The sequence below is a fragment of the Heterocephalus glaber genome, unplaced genomic scaffold (genome assembly GCF_053883595.1).
Source record: "Heterocephalus glaber isolate CG9 unplaced genomic scaffold, H.glaber_assembly_v1.0 deba00001497, whole genome shotgun sequence".
Taxonomy (NCBI): domain Eukaryota; kingdom Metazoa; phylum Chordata; class Mammalia; order Rodentia; family Bathyergidae; genus Heterocephalus; species Heterocephalus glaber.
In genome coordinates, this window is record NW_028258320.1 from 71,853,359 (window position 1) to 71,872,331 (window position 18,973).

An 18,973-nucleotide genomic window follows, 5' to 3' on the forward strand; every position below is an offset into this window, starting at 1 on the left:
TTGAGGGGTTTAAACCACAGAGCTGGACCCTGTGCTGCTGTCCATTTCAGCTCCTACGGTCTGTTCACAGCACAGCTGAGTGGCGCCTCTGGGATTTTTTTTTTTTTAATCGACCTTGAGACAGAGGAGGAGCAAAGCGTGGGCTTCCCATTGGCACATCACTTTATTCCTCCCCTAATCTTACCACTTCTTTTTCTCAGACAGCAGCGTGCGCCTCCTGTTGTGTGGACGTTCTGCTCTGGAAGCTGATAGCTGAAGGCTGAATTTTTATTTTGTAATACAGAACTTTTATCCCAGGTGAATTGCTTTACTGTTCTCTTCCCCTGACCTAACGGGTATGATTGTTACTTATATAAATTGTTAATAAATGTTATTATTTATCTATTTATTTTTTGATATGGGAGATCGAACTCAGGACCTTGCGCTTGCGAGGCAGGTGTGGTTCCACTGAGCTAAATCCCTGGCCGACAAATGTCATTATTTTGAGGATAACAGTTACTGTAAGATTTCCATAAGGGAAATGTAAGGAAGTCGGAATATATTTTCCAAGGAACATTGTTACTTGGAAATGATCTTCCACTATTTTAAGGCCAGGCTAGAGGTAGCAAAAAGCTAAAATAATGAGAAACTAGTGATTATGTTAGAAAGCTTTTATATCTTACATCAATATATCTATTTTAAGGGTTCCTTCTCCATGAACATTTTCCTGTAGGGTAGGAGAAAGCTTATGAAAAGGATGAAACTTATAGGTATACCTTCTTTTTTGTTTTGTTTTTGTTACTGGGGCTCAAACTGGGGACCTTGCGCTTGCGCAGCAGGCGGCGAAACCACTGAGCTACATCCCCGGCCCGGGAGTGAAACTTACAAATCAGACGTTCCCAAATAATGTTTTTCTTTTAGAGTTTTGTAACTGTGTTAAAAGTACAAATATTTCTTTTAGAGCATCGCAAGACTATTAAGAAACTGAGTTCAGTTTAAGTAGAAAACTTGAGGTACCATCATTGCTTTATCTATTTTACATTAATAAATATGTATGAGTGGAAATTCGCAGTTCATAATTTTAAAAAAATTGTGAGCATACATGTTACATGTGTTTAATTAAGTAAACTCATGCCTTCATTTTCCCAGAAACTATTCCTTTTTTTAACCAAAATGAAAAAATTCTTTGTCTAATACCTGAAATAAGCTCTTTTTTTTTTTTTTAAATTGGTATGGGGGATCTAACTCAGATCCTTGTGCATGGGCATTGAGCTACATCCCCGTCCCTGAAATAAGCTCTTATTTATACTTGGAAAGAACTGCTCAGAGCTGTTTTTTGTTCAAGAAGTCTAATCAGGGCAGCCTGAGCTCACATGAACACATCAAGGGCTATTTTTAATAGAAGTCTACCAAATCATTTGATATTCTATTATGGAACAAAATAATGTAGAAATCAGAATTTTGAGTTCTGGCATTTACTCTCTGGAGCCCTCATTAACTTAAATGGAATTTTTTTGTAGCACATGATTTGGGAGTTATATTTTGTGACATGGATGAATCTGCATTGGCGCTTAGCACCATAGATGTTTCGTATCTGCCACATTCATCAGAATACAATCTTGGTCGATGTAAACACACAAGTGAGGAATGGGTAAGTTTAAAAGAAAAAAGCATTCACCCTAAAATTGTTCATTTTGGTATTGTTTATGAAGGTAGAACTGTTGGTAGCAATATACAGTTAACATCAAATAGAGGTTAACAGCTATGGAAGCTGCCTTCAACTGTTAGAAGTTATGTTTATGAAGTCTAATAGTATTTAATATTTTTTGTAGTATTATGTTAACAGGGAAGAAAAAGTTGGGTAGAAAATTTAAGTAAAGTGATTAAGTTAAAAAGCAATACACCTTTGCCTAGGGAAAAACACCTTGGTACTTGTTTTGGGTAGTGTAATTATAAAGAGTTTTTCTTTTCTTTCTCTTGGCATCTGCTTTCCATGTTACATTTAGTAAGCATGAATTTTATAATGACTATTTTTAAAATATTGAAAAATTGGAAATTTTAGTATGTGTCCAATCTAAAATGCATTTTTTGTATTGCTCTACCTATTTCAACAGGATTTGGCATGTTTTAAATATTATTTCAAACACTATCTGCTTTATATAAACATTTTGAAAAGAATGTTATATCAATGAGATTTGAGAAATCAGTGAGCTCAAAGTTAGAAGAAAATTATTAGAACAAGAGGGTTTGAGCCTAATTGAGCAGTGTAGCTATATAAATTCTAGCCTTTAAACTCTCTTGATAAGATAAAGGAATATTATTATGTCCACCATTTTATTTAAGCTGTGGTAGAACACCTTGCTCACTTGGAAGGTCTTTAGAATTTCGCTGTGGGAGTGTGAGATTTAATAGGGCTTAAAGTTAGCTGTTAACATGGGGTCTGCTTTGCTAATCCCACTCGGTCAGAAGTCCACTTTGCTTTCTACAACTTTGTTTCTTTATTTTTAAACTGAAAATTTTATTTTTTTAGGAATGTCTGTTGTATGTATTTATTTTTAGTTTTTAATTGGCATGGTAGTTATACATATTCATGAGATACAGTGGTTCTTTCAACACACGTGTACAAGGTGCAGTGATCGATTCAGGGTAATTAGCATATCCATTGACTCAGACATTTATCATTTTTGTTGGACTTGTTAGAAATCCCCCTTTCTAGTTATTTGGAATGGACAGTAACTGTTAACTGTGGTCACCCCCCTGTGCCGCAGAAGGCTAGAACTTTATCCTCCTGTTGCATTGTCATTTTGTATCTATTAAGCAGCCTTTCTTTACTGACCCCACAATCTTCACTACCAGAGGAACTATTCTACTCTCTACTTCTGTGAGTGAGATCAGTTTTTTTTTCTGATCCTAGGGATTGAAGCCAGGGCCTTTGTACTGAACTATATTCTCAATTCTTTTAAAACTTTGAGGCAGGATCTCACTAAGTTGCTGAGTTGCCCAGGCTGGCCTGAACTTGTGATTCACTTAACATCCTTCTAGAATATTAGGATTACAGACATGAGCTACCGTGCCTGGCTTCACAATAGCTTTTTTAGCTTCCTCTTGTGAAAGCTTCCATTTTTGTGCCTAGCTTATTGCACTTGTCATAATGCCTTGGCTTATCCATGTAACTGTAAGGATTTCATTCTTTTTAAGGGCCAACTAATATTCCATTATGTATACATAGCATATCTTTATCTATTCATCCATCACTGGATGCCACAGCTTAGTTTTCAAACCTTTGAATGCTGCGTCAAGTGTGTAGTGAGCATTGCTGATTATTACTATTCTTAGGTAATCAACTTTTGACTATGTAGTTTTGTTTTTTTTATAGTACTGGGGATCAAACTCAGGACCTTGTGCTTGCCAGGCAGGCATGGCACCACTGAGCTACATCCTTGGCCCAGCTTTTGATTATGTACTAAGCTGTTTTCTAAGTGTTGATCGTGGAAGGGAATACCTTAAGTGAAAGTCACAGTGTAACACATGTGATTATATTCCCCAAAGCAAAACATGCCATAATTTTCTCTTGTATGTAAAATATCAGTTTTAGAGATCAGGTGGACAGTATAATTCTCTTGCCTCTTAGACACTGTTTTTTCCTCCACATTTATCAGGCTGAGTGGGGCTTCAGACCTACCTTCTTCAGGTCTGCAACTCTCAAATGGAAAGAAAGCCTGATGAGCCGGAAGAGGCCGTTTGTTGGAAGATGTTGCTACTCGTGCACTCCCCAGAGCTGGGTAAGGATATGCCTGCCTGCTGCCTTCTGTGACAAAGGGAGATATGTGACATAGGTTTCCACCTGTGTGTGAATTTTTATTGTTTGGTCTTAATAAACTTACTTCAGTTTTAGAACTGAGACTCTTGTTTCTAAACCAAATATCTCAACTAGAGAAGTTGACTTTTTTTCCCATTCATTTGTACAATAAATATTGGTCCCATAATCAATCCTGGAAATATTGTTTCTTTTGAAGTGTTAGTATGATTTTAAGGGAAGAATAGAACTTACCTTGAGTGAACTCTTGCAGAGAATTGGTAGGAAACTTGGTGTACTTTCTAGGTGCTGAACTTCAAGCACTTAACATCAAATCCTAGTAAAATGAGAGAAATAATGGAACAGAATAAAAGGTTACAGATGTGGCTTTGCTCTTGGCTTGGGCTGCTTTCCTGGAGAGTGCCTGTAGATTTTATGATAGTGAAATACGGTCACTAAAATGTTAGGATGAAGATTTAAAAAAGAATATACAGTAATACCTCAGTTCAGGAACGCTTCTTTTCAAGAATGATTCAGTTTGCAAACAAAAGTGTTGGGCAAAATTTTGCTTCTGTTGATGAACTCCGTATCAGGTGTCGAACACAACATAGCCATAGCTGTGTTCTAAGGCAGTGGAGTTACCATTTAAAAGGTGTATCTGGCTGGGCATGGTGGCACACACCTATAATCCCAGCACTCTTGGGGACTGAGGCAGGAGGATCATAAGTTTGAGTCCAAGGTGAGCAGTTTAGTGATTTAGCAAGACTCTGTATCAAAATAAAAAACAAAATGGACTGGGGATGTAGTTCATCGTGAAGGCCCTGTATTCAATCACCAGTACTGCCAAGGAACAAAACAAAACATATATTGGAATGTGAAGTTTCCCCTGGAATGATTCAGTTATTAGGATGGAGACATTCTGCCATTTAAATGCCTACTATTCTAGAGGTTGCTTATAATCTGTGTTAATAGCAACTGTACCGTGTGGATTTTCTACCCTGGGTTGACTTGGCGGGAAGCAGAATTCTGAGTGTGGTATTAAGAGATTTACTAACACTGGGAGATTTGTATAGAGTCAAACAGTTCACCTTAAATGTTCAGGTCTGCTCAGTATTGCATCTTTTAAGTCGTAAGTGTCTTGTTGCAAGAACTGGTAGAATCAAAAGATCCTGGAAATTTCTAGTCTAGGAGTAAGGTCAAGTCGGATTGATAGAACAGTGGAAATAAAGATTTGAATAGAAGGTCATATGGCTTTTCTTTTTAGATTTGGCATCTCATTCAATTCTAATTTTGAATGTTTATTCAAAACAATACCTTAGCTACAATATTAGACCAATACATTACCTTGTCTATAATGTTGCAGTGTATTCTTAAATCAGGAGGGAGTATCAGAAATCATTTGGTCGTAGTTATAGTTTGGTGTATGAATAGAGAATACTGTAACAAATAATTGGTTAATAACTTGTTTAAAAATATTTTTTAGTAACTCTTTGATATTTGCTGTCTTTGTTTTGAAATCCTGTTTTCTTTTTCTCTAAAGAGATGTCACCTTTTTTACTTCTTTTGTTGAGGATATGTTATGCTTTTTTTTAAAAGCATCTATTTGAGGAACATTTTTCTCTTTGTCCACATTAGTAAAGACTCTCTTTTCAACAGAGAATATCTCTGGATTATCTTTTAAGATCACTTGTAAAGACAGTGACCTATAGATGTACATTTTCTCATTAAGTAGACAGTGAGTTTATGGGAGTAAAAAGATCATACTCTTTGGAGCAAGATAAGAGATTGAATACTAAACTCCTACCAGCCTCAATTTCCTCACCTATACAATGGGGCTAATATTCTTATGTGTCCTGTATGTTGGGAGATTTAGTAATTTAACAATAACTGTGTGATAATTTCCAGAGTGTTTTATATTTTGATTTTCCTTGAATGACTTAGTCTTTTGGAATGAAGGTGAGGAATAGGGCAGGAAAAGAGGCACTATTTCCTTTAGTTTTAAGGTTTTAAAAATTTATTTTGAGTTTGGGACCTTTGTAGGCTAAAGAGTACTTTTCACAAAAAAATTCTTTTCTTTATCAGTTAGATTTTTGAAGCAATGCCTAATCTTATGTTTGAATTGAAAAACTTGTCAAGAACTATTAATGTGAGCCTTTCACCCATTCAGTTGTGTATTTATGTCTACATTTATTTTGTTTTATTTAGGAAAAATTTTTCAACCCCAGTATCCCATCTTTGGGTTTGCGGAATGTTATTTATATCAATGAAACTCACACAAGGTAAAAAGAAATTTTGATACTTCTAATGAATCTCAAAAGTCAAAGTCCACAATATTAATAAGCATACTTTAAGGTGAATCTCTATTTTTGAGCGTGACAAGGGTATGAGCTTTTGACACAGAGGCTTTATTCAAAAACTAGAAGCAGACCAGCCAACAGAGAGACCCGCCACTGCTAATGACTGCTCTTCCTACAAACATCCGTGGGTGTGTAGATGTCACTTACAGTGTTATTTAATGGATTCGTATACTGAGTTTTGTGTATGATGTGTGCTAAAATGTGGGAAATATTTCTTGGAAGAGAGGTATAGGTTTGAATATCTTATGATCTATTGTGACTATTTTTTAAAAAGTATAAAGGTTTAAAATCTGCCTAATCTACAGGGTATCAGGAAATAGTTTCATCTATTTAGCAAACATTCTCTGATTTGTTATTTACCTAAGACTTTTCTTCTTCCTTGCGAATTCCAGGTGCTTGGGGATGAGTTAGTAGGTGCCAGAGACAGAGAAAAGGGCGTTTATTTTACATGAATCCAGGTTACAGGATAAGGAAGGAGAATTGGAAGGTTCTGCGAATGTCTGGGAGACAAGAGCAACAGTAGCCAAAAATACTACTGGTCTCTGTGGTTCTGAGAGTAGATTCCTGAGATGGATAAGAAATAGGGGCAAGTGATTGGACATGCTTGAAATTCTATGAAAAGTTGGTTCAAAAAATCATATTCTTAGATTTGAGACCTTCAGAATTACTATTAAAAATTAGCTGAGATCACATGTGAGAATGAGAATATTTATATATATATTAAAGGTGTTGTTTTAATAGAACAAAAGTTGAAATCAAGGGACATGCGTATTTTTTCCTCACTCCCAGACTACTCTTCACTCTCTCAGCTCTTTAAACTTAGGAGAGACTCACCTGCATTGAAGTATTTTTCCTTTTTCCTAGTTGATATGATTAAGAGCCTCACACAAAAGATAGAGTATCTCCTTCTTTAGGTAAATAGACCTTTTGTATATAAAACCAAAGGTTTGCCTGTTGCCACAGTTGGAAACAGTTACAAAAATAGCATTGGCCAAACTGACTTGGTAATGAGGAAGTGTTCGACAAAGTAAGCTACCTATATAGCTATTTCTGTAATGCATTATATGAAGCAAAACCTAAATATTTTTACACACTCACACATGCACACTTTCTCTTGTACTCTCATTCAGTGGTGTAGACTCACACATGCTTTTACACACTCTTACACCCTCACTCATGTACTCACACGCACTTTTTAGTCAGCTGCCAAGAGATTCTGTAGACAGGTTGGATTTTGTATGTTCTAGTAACAACTGAAAATGTTCCCTGACGGAAGAGTTTAGAATGAACACTTGACATACTGGGCTAAATTTTTATTATATTTTTCATTTAAAATTTTTTGTCTGTTTGTTTGTTATTGCTATGTAGTTCAGGCTGGCCTTGAACTCACTCTGTAGCCTAAGCTGGCCTCCAACACATAGTGATCCTCCTGCCTCAGCCTCCCAAGTGCTGGGATTACAGCTGTGCCCTGCCATGGCCTGCCATGCCCAGCTTGGGCTAAAATTTTAGGGTGTTGAGACAGGACAGGTGAAAGAAAAAAGTGTTAAGAAAGAGATGAAGGAACCACGATCCATAAACAGTTCTCTATCAAGTTATTTTTGGTTCTTTAGTGAATTCATAGTTGAAATTGCCTACTATCTATATTACTGTGGAGGGAAATGATAATGCGACATTATGTAATCATTACAAGTGATTTTAAACCATCACACAATGAGGACTTGTAGCATTCTTATTCTGAAATCCACATCCTCATCCCCCCAACTAAAGAATGTGTAGTTACTATTCCTGACAAGACCGTGTTCCAACCCTTAGGTATGTTGCAAGTGTGTTTAAAAGAGAAAAAGGGCTGCTGACCCAGAGTTCAGATACTCAGATCAGAGACTGGTTCTGCTTAGCTTCTTTTGTCTGATCAGCTCTTAGTTTGAGAGTCAGTGATTATCTTATTTTTCTCCCTCTCCCTTTAATTTCTTGCCTTGTCTGATGAATTTGCTCTGTTGGGCCTCATGGAGTTTTGACCTTCGTTGTCTTTTTCTAGGATATTGTTTAGAATTGTTCATGAAGTTTCTCAGGTGTTCTTTGTCATGGAAGTATCTTATTTCCCCATCAGTTTTGAAAGATAGTTTTGCAGGATACATCAGTCTAGGTTGGAGGTTGTTTTCTTTTAGGGCTTGAATTCTTCACTCCAGGCTCTCCTTGCCTTGAAGGTTTTCGTTGAGAAGTCTGGTGTGATTCTAATGGGCTTTCCTTTGCATGTGATTTGTTTCTTTTCTCTAACTGCTTGTAAAACTTTGCTCTTCTGTTGGGTTTCCGGGATCTTGATTATTATATGTCTAGATTTTTTTTAATCATGGGTAGTTGGAGTCCTGTATGCCTCACTTATCTGTATGTCAAATTCTTTTGCTCTGTTTGGGAAGTAGTCAGTGATTATCTTAGAGAAAGTTCTATAATAATAAATAAAAATAACCCTTCATTGTAGGAAAAGCCTTTCAAGTTTCTATTTTTGATCACCCATAGATCTAGCTATAAGTTATATTGCTTATCTGTCTATATCTATACATATATAGCATTGAAAATATTTACCTTTTTTGTGGTATTAATAAATTCAAATTTATTTTTGTTTTTATATTAATATTATTCAGCAAAATAAGACTATTTGAATATTAATACACAAATTTTGAGTTCCAGTTTTACCTGAGAACAAATGAAAAAAATTATGAGTAAAATTGGCTTCTCAGTATCCTGAACTAGTAAGGAAAATCACTACAGGAGAACCCTAAATATTGGGAATTGGCTTTATTTTTATGGGAGGAGCTGCTGCCTTGTTTAAGCACCTTGTTGTAGGTGCTACTTCAGTACTTTGCTGGTAAATTGTTTTTGCATTGCAGGCACCGAGGATGGCTTGCAAGACGTCTTTCTTATGTCCTTTTTATTCAAGAGCGGGATGTCCATAAGGGCATGTTTGCCACCAATGTGACAGAGAACGTGCTGAACAGCAGCAGGTGAGAGTGAGGGCAGTGTTGTCCAGGTGGCACGAGAAGGGGCTGAGTGGTGGGAGTGAGGAAGTGAGCCTTTTCATTAGCCCTTGGTTTATCTGGGACTCCACTTTGAGCGGTGTTTGCATTTTTGGAGATTAAATGTTAAGCTCTGAAGGTAACTGAGGAAAAGTGGGGGAGTGATGCTTTTAGGGAATGGTGCCATGAAGGAAGACTGGTTCTGATTTGTGGATTAATAACTGCATAGGCTGCTAGAACATGAGAGGGCAGTTGAGTCGGGTGAGATAGGCACATCGTTCCAGGGTTCTTGAAGTCCTCTGTCATATGAATGCTGGAGACACAGCATATCCGTATATCCTATTTTACAGGCAAAAGAGAAGTGAGTTTGATATTTTTGTCAGTGCCTGAGTATGTAGGGCAAATTCCTGTAGTAGGAAGTCATCACAGATATTAAGGGAGTAAGAAACTGTTTGCTCTTAGAGGGGCTTGACTGCAAATAAAGGGCTGCTTGGACCCCAGTGGAGTGATGTTGGAGGGGCAGGAGGACATAATCCTTTCCTTCCGAAGGTTCCCTGAAATGAACAACAGGTTAGCAGAAGAAAAAGGCATTTGAATTTATCACCATGCACTGGTGTCACAGTAGAGTGATCACCCCCTAACCCAGTGAGATTCAGAAACGTACGCGTCCTTCTTCCTAGGGGAGAGAGGTGGGGGGTGGAGCAGTTTTAGGTGCAATGAGTTATATTTTGGGGATTATGAATGAGGCGGGAGAACAGGCAGGTCGGAGCAAAATTCCTCTGGGCCGTGGAGGGGTTGGGTGAGGGCCAGAACACTTCTGGAGCAGTGTCCTGCACAGATAGAGGGGTTCAAGTAGTCTGTGGCAGCCGCCCTCAGAAGAGTGGGTGCCAAGTCTGTCTGAGTGTGGTCGCCTCGCTTCTCTGGTGGTCAACCTTTCCTGAGTTCTGAGTGAGATATTAGAGAGGGAGTTTAAGGGTTTAAGGTCATTGCATTTCTTTTGGAAGAGGTTTCCTTAGCCAGGTAAGGGCACTGGAGACCCTTGCTGTGGTTTTGGGAGGAGAGAAACAGTAGAAAGCTAGAAAGGCTTTGATTCTGAGTCAGCCTCCAGGGCCTTCCAATTATGTCTAATTTCAAGTGGTCAGCCCCAAGGGGGAAATAAATAAACATAGAAGTTTGGGTGAAGGTTGTTCTGTTTGGCCTCATTGGTGTGGTCCATTGTAGGGATCTAGCTGGATTTGGAAACAAGAGACAGGGTGGATTGAAAAACTGCTTTGACTTCCCAAGGGCCATTTAAAGATCTTGCGGGGCTACTGCTAAGACTTCAACAGTGCTAGCACATATTTATCGAATGAATGAGCGAATAGTTGATGATGGAAGTATAACAGTCATGCTAAATACTTGTAAAATATTCCTGGGCAAATACAATACGTGCTATTCAACAGATAGACCGGGTGCATCTGTCTTTGGAATTGGTCTTTTAAAGTTAATGGATTGTGGGAGCATGTGGAGTTTCACTCTACTTCATTAATCTAAAATCAGTAGCAAGGGATAAAATAAAATTTATGAAAAAAATCAGTAGCAATGGTGGGAGAAAACACAATTATTTAAAATTCTCTCGGATTATTAATGGTCTGTTTTCTAGTTTCATTCCATCCGTGTGTTTTGATCAGTCACTGGAATGTTAACATGGTTTAAGGCAGTTTAACCTCCTTTTCTCTCACCTGTGTCAAGTGTAAACTTTTCCTTTTACCTCACTTCTTATTGCTCAGTGGTGTTTTGTTTTTCATCCATACCTTTTTAAAATTCTGGTTTGATTGGAAAACATTTATAAATGTTTATGTCCCTCTTTGATACTTCCCAGAGAGTTTTACACATAGTTCTACTAATGAGATGACAATATAAATCAGTAGTAAATAATAATTTCAAAAGGAAAAGCAGAGGATACTTTGGGAGTGGATTTTTTTATAACTTTGAATTATTTGCCCCAAGGGGTAACCTTTCTGTTTTGGTTTTTTTTGCCAGAGTGCAACTTATATCTTAACAACATAACTGGAACTTTCAGATTCATATAGTTGTCACTCATTGAGTTAGAATTAAATTTTGTTTTGTTTTATTTTGTTTTTTGAGACAGGGTCTCACTATATAGCCCAGGGTGTCCTTGAACTTGTGATGATCCTTCTGCCCCAGTGCTGGGATTATAGGCATGCACCACCACACCCAGCTAGAATTAAATTCAAACTCACGGCAATCCTCCTGCCTCAGCCTCCCCAGTGCTGGGATATGGGTGTGCACCCCCAATACCCCACAGTTTGTAAAGAGCTTAGCCTCTTATGTTATGTTTATTGAAAAGAAGGCAGATTTTGTCTTGTGATTGATAACTGCAGTTTAGAAAACATTGAAAACACAAGGTAACATATAACCAGTTACATTGTCTTTCCATTTTCAAATCAGAGTCCAAGAGGCAATTGCTGAAGTGGCTGCTGAACTGAACCCAGATGGCTCTGCCCAGCAGCAGTCCAAAGCTGTCCAGAAAGTGAAAAAGAAAGCCAAAAAGATCCTTCAAGAAATGGTTGCCACTGTCTCACCGGGGATGATCAGGTATTAAAAGTGCTTTCCACAGGAGCCATTGTGTTTGGGCAAACAGGGTTGAACACTGGTACTTCAAGATGCCTTAGACTCAGCTAATTGCCAGCAGCCATTTATTATTGCTGACATCTGCTGTTCTGATGAGTGAGTCAGGCCTCACACATTCATGTCTTAAAGGGAATGGGTGGTGTGGGTACAGAGATCATCTGCTCAGTAAATATTAGCTTGAATGTTTGCCTTTGAAGTACAGAGCGTTATTAGCGTGAAATGTGACTTTAGTCCATAATAAATAGGTACTTATATAAGCAGTATGCATTTAAAGTTAGCTCACTAATTCTGCAAGTTAGATGCACAGGCTTGCATGCACATCTGCCAAGGATTTAGAAGTACTCTTCGGTTGTAGGTTCAGAAGCTTCAGTAGACAAAAGTCCCCTATACACATATTCACATATACAAACGTGTATATAGCTTCACATTTTGGTCTTTTCTTTCAGACTGACTGGGTGGATACTGCTGAAACTGTTCAACAGCTTCTTCTGGAACATTCAGATTCACAAGGGCCAACTGGAGATGGTTAAAGCTGCAACTGAGGCAAGACTTTCTGGGACTCTGTCCCTCCATTTTGCCCGTTTGGAGAATGATGTTGGAGTTTGAGAAATGATGTCTTGTGTACTCTGGTGTATTTCAACATATTTGGAAGCTGTTGCCCTTTGGTGATAAATGCAGTGTCTGTATTTGGGGAAGGGGAGGGGGTGAAGGAGGACCTATCAGCAATCTGTAGGAGTCCTTTGTAATATACCTCCCAACGACCCTAAAAATCAGGTGGACAGTTCCTACTTAAGGAAATGAGGCCCACATAAATTAAGAAATTATCCCAATTATGCCAATTAAGAAATTATCCCAAGTCACAGATAGTGATTTGTCCAGGATTTCAAACCAAATCTGACTCCAAGAACCCATCCTCTTTTTACATAATTAGGGCTGCCTCTCAGAAGAAATACGGAGTTACCTTGAACTCTTGATTATTCTTCCTTAAGTCATTTCTGTTGTTAGAGCTGTTCTTGTGTTTAGCTATGTAAGTATTAAATTGAAAGACGATGTTAAACATATTGTTGGAAAATGTTTTAAAAGAGTGAGTCACTGATTTGCTGGCATTTGAGTCACCCTAACCAAGTGGAATTGCAAAACGTGACTACTTTATATCTGAAACTCACGTTTGGTATTTTTCTCTCTACTAGACAAATTTGCCACTTATATTTCTGCCAGTCCACAGATCTCACATTGACTACCTGGTGGTCACTTTCATTCTCTTCTGCCATAACATCAAAGCACCGTACATCGCTTCGGGCAATAATCTCAACATCCCAATCTTCAGGTGAGATCAGTTTATTTGGATATTTGTGGTATTGAAAAGATTATGTCTTGACTTTTCTGTTATTCCTTTTGATACATATTATTTTAAAGATGACATTAGGCTTTTCTCTTGCATTATAAAAATAGTGCTTGCCTATTGTATAAAATTTAGATAATTGAAAACAACATTAAGATTATGACTATTATTTTTGTACTTTATTTGGGATGTTTGCTGAACTATGAAAACCTACATTTGATGGGCAACATTAATCATGTGAATAAAGGACAATTAGAAGGAGGGCAAGGTGGCAAATTACCAAGCTTGTCAGCAGGGAGGCGATGTGCTGGTGTTAGCAGAAAGGTAAATAAGGATAACCATCACTGCTATTCGACCCTGTAGTTCAGCAGACTCGGATACAGTACGGTGTATTATTGAAGGTGATTTATAGTGGTTTTCAGAGAGTGCAGTGCATTCCATTCAGAGGAAACTGTATTTGCAAAGGCAAAGAGAGTCAAAAGCATGGGTGATTGGGATGTGATGATAATTAGGTGAAGTTAGAATACAGGATGTGGGAGGAAGGATCAGTCTGGAGGTGATAGCTGCATGGGTAGTGAGAGCTGGATCAAAACAAGCTCCAGGCTGAGAGTTCAGAGTCTGTTCTGTTCTTGAGTGATGACGTGTTCACATTTGCATTTGGAAAGGTCATTCTGGATGAGGAATTAAATTAGTTCTGATCCTGTTACGATACTTTAGGCCAGCGGTGGCGAACCTGTGGCACGTGTGCTGCAGCAGGCTGTTTGTATCGTTGAAAGCTCAGAAAGGTTCACCATCACTGGTTTAGGCAAAAAATGAAGGTTTAAATCAAAAGTGTAGCAGTGCTCTTAAGAGGACTGCATAGATTTGAAAAGTATTTAGTAAGTTGAATTTATACGACTCAGTGCTGTCCAGATTTGGGGCTCAGTAGAAGGGGGCAGATGAGACTTCTGGCTGTTTTCCACCTAGGAAGCTGGGTAGATAGTAGGTCTGATCCCCAGTGAAGGGTTGGTGAGGAGCAGGTTGAGCTGGTTGGAGAAATTGAACTTTTGAACTTCAAAGCACAAAACATCTCTAAAGTGAGCCCTGTGAATAGAAGTAAGAGGAGGATGAATTTGGAGAACGAACGGCTAGAAGGAAAGTGGACTGGCGGGTTTTGCAGGTAGAGTTTCATGAGGTGGCATCATCCCCTCTGTGTGCTGTTAAGTCTGAGCTTCAGCCCTGCAATCCGGGGAGCTCCTCCTTCATGCCAGGGCTCAGCGTTCTCTAGGCTTTGAGAGTTCTGGAGCTAATCAGACTCATGCGATCAGAAGAGAAGCTGTTCATTCATACAGTCAGTGATATTTACCCAACTGAGCTTTAGACACAGTCTCTGCTATCACATAGCCTATAGTCCACTGGGGAATGCAGAGAAACAGACACCTAACTACAGTGTGCTGTGATAGAACCGTGCAGGAGAGCTGCCTTTCTGAGATTGGAATTCCTGTACACTTTCCTGGGTGCCTCTGCCAAGTATCAAGGAACCTGGGAAGCCAGATTAGAAAGTCAGTAGAAAGTTGGTGGTAGGCATATCTCAGAGGGAAGAGGACTAGTCCATTGGGGCTCTAGAGAGAGGCTGCCTGTAGTAATCAGGATAACGCACATACTCTTACCTTCATGGTTGACTCTCAACTAGGATCTTTTGAAAGTCCTTACTGAATCATCATTTCTTATAACTAAACTTTCCTCTTCATGAACTTTTTTAGTCCACATTTAGCTCATCCTCCCTTCAGACTTAGCAAACTGTAGATTATAGCCTATTTATTTGGGGCTTTCTTTTGTTATGTTCCAGTCTACAAAGTCACAAATACTGCATTATTTTTGTAAATGGCTCATCCCGTGATATATTTTACAGAGTTTTAATTTCAAGGAGTGATATTAAGGTTTGGTAACATCTTACTGTGGTCTCCTTCTTACTGACAGTGGAGGCTACCAAAATATATATTAATATTTAATATATCACTTAATATTTATTCCTGTTTATATTAGTATTATTCTATTTGAATATAATAGGAAGAGGCTGTGAGTTTGGGAACATTTGACTTACAAAATTTCAACTTCATGTCAGAATTCATCAGTGTTATAGCAAGAGATGTAGGGTTGTGAGCATGATTGATTCCATGTATGAGTAAATGAAGCACATTTGTTGGCTATCTTGTAAAGATTATGTTTGGTTTCAGTTTAATAAAACCGTTGTTCTTATCTCACAGGGAACCTCTTTAAGCAGTAGTTACTCCTTTTCTCGAAGGAGCTTTTCTTTTTTTTTTTTTCATTTTTGTAGTAAAATGCCATGGTCAGATTTCCGCATGTCGAAGGGTCAGTGTCTTGAGACTGTGGGTAGGGTCTAAAACTTAGAGGTGTTTCATAATCCTCTTACAAGCTGTGCCATCACCTTTGTGGACTGATACATCCAAACTCCTTTTGGTTTGGAACCGATGTGGTAAAACCTCATTCTATGGCGTAGTCTTCCACAGGCTGCTCAGTAAACGGACGAAACACATCAGTAACGTGGAAAATGAAAGAAAGTCTACACTTCTCATCTACACTCACACGACACATGTGGTTTATATCCAGTGGCAAGCGTTATGAAGTAACTTGGAATTTGATGTCCTTTTTACATTTTCCTTATAAATAATTGATGCATTCTTGAATTTACAGTACCTTGATCCATAAGCTCGGGGGCTTTTTCATACGACGGAGGCTAGACGAAACACCAGATGGACGAAAAGATACTCTTTATAGAGCTTTGCTGCATGGGGTGTGTATGACCATGAATTATCCTTACAGCCATGATGGTAGCAATCATATGATTGGGTGGAAGGAGAAAGAGACTTGACTGGGTTGAGATTTAAAAAAACTGTTCTCTGAGTAATTTGAGTGATTATTGGTTAAGTATGAGTTTGATGTTTTCTAGTCACTAAAGTATAAGGTTGGCAGGGCTGCTTTGCTACATTTGTTGTGAATGGTTGAGATTTAAAAAAACTGTTCTCTGAGTAATTTGAGTGATTATTGGTTAAGTATGAGTTTGATGTTTTCTAGTCACTAAAGTATAAGGTTGGCAGGGCTGCTTTGCTACATTTGTTGTGAATGAAATATTTTATGGGTAGTGAAGTTCATTTTTTCTTAATATTTAATTTTTCTGAGCTCATTCTAGGCCAAGTGATCTTAATTCGTGCTCTCCTGTCTCTTCATATCCTAGCACGTAGTTGAACTACTTCGGCAGCAGCAGTTCTTGGAGATCTTCCTGGAAGGCACACGCTCCAGGAGTGGGCGGACCTCCTGTGCGAGGGCGGGACTCCTGTCAGTGGTGGTGGACACGCTGGCTACCAGTACCACCCCGGACGTCTTGATAATACCTGTTGGAATCTCCTATGATCGGATAATCGAAGGTCACTACAACGGCGAACAACTGGTAGGAGGACTGCCTATGTGAAACTCGTCTTTGCTTTTTAGGTTTGCTTTTAGAATCAGCTGCCCGTGTTTTTTTTGGTGTGCACTGTTTTTGCAGCATTGTAAGCAACATGGATGGGAGGCGTGGTGAGGCCCTTCATGTCCATCGTGAGCGTGGGAGAGTCTGCCCTGAGGGGAAGCGGCAGTGAGTGAGTCAGTGCTGGCCCCGTCGTGGGACAGGGCAGGGAAGAACACTTGCCGCCGAGTTGTCGTCTCTGTTGTGGTTTACTTTCCCCAGGCCCACTGCTTATGTGGTGATTTTAATGAAACCTGAAGAACTGGCGGGGTTGTGTCAGCAAAGTAACTGTATATTAGCTTGAGAAGGAATTTTTTCAGTAACTTTTAATTGAAGTCTAGTAGTTACCAAAGAGTGCCAAATCGTAAGCGTGCAGATGCAGTTGTGACAGAGTGAACACGGCCCATGTAACCAGTGCCTAGGTGAAGGAGTACTATCATCAGGACTGCAGCTCTTCCTCTTGTACCCTTCCTCTGTTACCCGCTCATGGGTAACCGCTTGTCTGAGTTCTTACAGATCAGTTTTGTCCATGTTGAGCTTTTCATAAACGGGGTAGTTCACTGGGCACTCTTTTGCATCTGGTTTCCATTGCTCAAGCAGAGATGTTTGTGAGATCCATCCATGTTGCTGTATACAGTTCCTTTGTTCTTACAGCTGTGTAGTATTCTTTTTTTTTTTCTGGTACCGGAGATCCAACTCAGGATCTTGTGAGGCAGGCGCAGTGCCACTGAGCTAAATCCCCAGCCCCTTGTGTATTATTCTAATATATAAGTAAATTACAATGTATCTATAGTACTATTTGAAAAAAAGTTTGGCCATGATCATTCTTATACACTTCTTTTGGAATCTATGAATTTTGCTCGATAGCCTAGAATAGAATTGATAGGGAAAAATGTATATATATGTGTGATATGTGTGTAGGGGGTGTTCAGCTTTAGGAAATGCTGGCAAACACTTTAGCAGTTGGTAAAAAATGGTTTTACCAACTTACAACTCCTACCAGCCGCATAAGAGTGCCCCAGGAATTTAGCTTTGTTCTGATTTAGCACGGAAGTCTTGGGCAAAGTACTTGTTTCAGAATTATAGCTTCAAACAATGTGAGAAGTCCAAGGACGCATGGCAGTTGGAGGCTTAAAATATTAAGTGACAGACCTGGGTAACTACCTGGCTCACATGCTTCTCCATGTGTCGTCACTGTGTGCTTAATGTTTACCTTGCTTGTCCTGTGTCGTGAGGTGTCCTTGTACCTTATGTAGATACTCAGTAAATGGTTCCTAGATGAATAATCAGCTCAAAGGCCACTATGAGGCTGACTTTGGTGTTTAGTGTCTAAAGTTAGGTATTTATAATCCAGGGATCAACAGACCTTCAATAAGTGGCTTCTTTCGCATCTCATTTTTATCTGAGAACTTACAGAAGAATTTCTCAGGGTATAATGTCATTTTGCCCTTCACTGGCTTACAGTTGTATTTTTGTGGGGTATGTGAACATTGTACTAAATGAACTAGTGTCAGATGTTTTTCATTGACTGAATTACCTCTCCTAATGACTATTGCATCTTTTAGCATCTTTGAATACTAAACATTTTCTGACAGGTCTCACTTAATGAAAAATTTACTTTTCTTTTCTTTGTTATTGTCTTCTTCAAGATGAACCTATGGTTTCTATAAACAAATTTATTCTTTGAAAAAAGAATATACAAGTGTTAGCTTTATATCTCACTGTTTTTTTTTTTTTTTTTCTTTTTTCTGCTATTGGAATTTAGGGCAAACCTAAGAAGAATGAGAGCCTTTGGAGTGTAGCAAGAGGTGTTATCAGAATGTTAAGAAAAAACTATGGCTATGTCCGAGTGGATTTTGCACAACCGTTTTCCTTAAAGGTGAGAGTCTGTTGGGACAACACTGACGTGGAGCAGAAAACCTGGGCTCTTGTCCTGACTCCCTCCTCACTGCTGTGTGACTGGGGTCTCTGTTTCCTCTTCTACAAAATGAGGAATATCATAAGAATGGCATCTCCTAAATTTTCCTCCAAAATCTGCCTGTCTCTGGGAGATAAGAGGTTCAGTGCTTATTGCTATAAGCAGGGTAAGACTGATAGGATGATGCTGTATCCTACTGAGTGGAATCCAGTACCCAGAAGGCTAACAGTGTCATCCTCAGTAAAGCCTGGGACTCTCAGTTTACTCAGGTCCTTGCTATTTTAAATTCCTACAATTTTCAAGTTGGTCAGGGAGAAAGAAGAGGATGGCAAAGAACCCAAGGATAAGGAACAGAGGACTGACCTTACTTCTGTTCTACTTCTTGGGTCAACTTTAAAAGATTCCAGCTGCTGTCCTAAATGTTTTGTAGTCTT

At 38.8% G+C, this 18,973-nt stretch overlaps 1 protein-coding gene across 4 annotated transcripts in view; it reads left to right on the forward strand.

Moving 5' to 3' along the window:
- Gpam (glycerol-3-phosphate acyltransferase, mitochondrial) overlaps positions 1-18,973 on the forward strand; it is a 69,937-nt gene that overhangs the window by 37,037 nt on the left and 13,927 nt on the right. For 2 of the 4 annotated variants that reach the window (XM_021253448.2, XM_013070043.3), the window contains exons 2-12: positions 201-297; positions 1,500-1,630; positions 3,639-3,761; positions 5,981-6,054; positions 9,018-9,131; positions 11,595-11,741; positions 12,224-12,320; positions 12,968-13,104; positions 15,814-15,913; positions 16,355-16,567; positions 18,387-18,500. In XM_021253448.2, coding sequence (XP_021109107.1) covers positions 1,529-1,630; positions 3,639-3,761; positions 5,981-6,054; positions 9,018-9,131; positions 11,595-11,741; positions 12,224-12,320; positions 12,968-13,104; positions 15,814-15,913; positions 16,355-16,567; positions 18,387-18,500 — 1,221 coding nt within the window. In that variant the 5' untranslated portion in view covers positions 201-297; positions 1,500-1,528. The remainder of the gene's footprint in view (positions 1-200; positions 298-1,499; positions 1,631-3,638; positions 3,762-5,980; positions 6,055-9,017; positions 9,132-11,594; positions 11,742-12,223; positions 12,321-12,967; positions 13,105-15,813; positions 15,914-16,354; positions 16,568-18,386; positions 18,501-18,973) is intronic. The other 2 variants (XM_087185299.1, XM_087185300.1) reach the window with 1 other exon arrangement.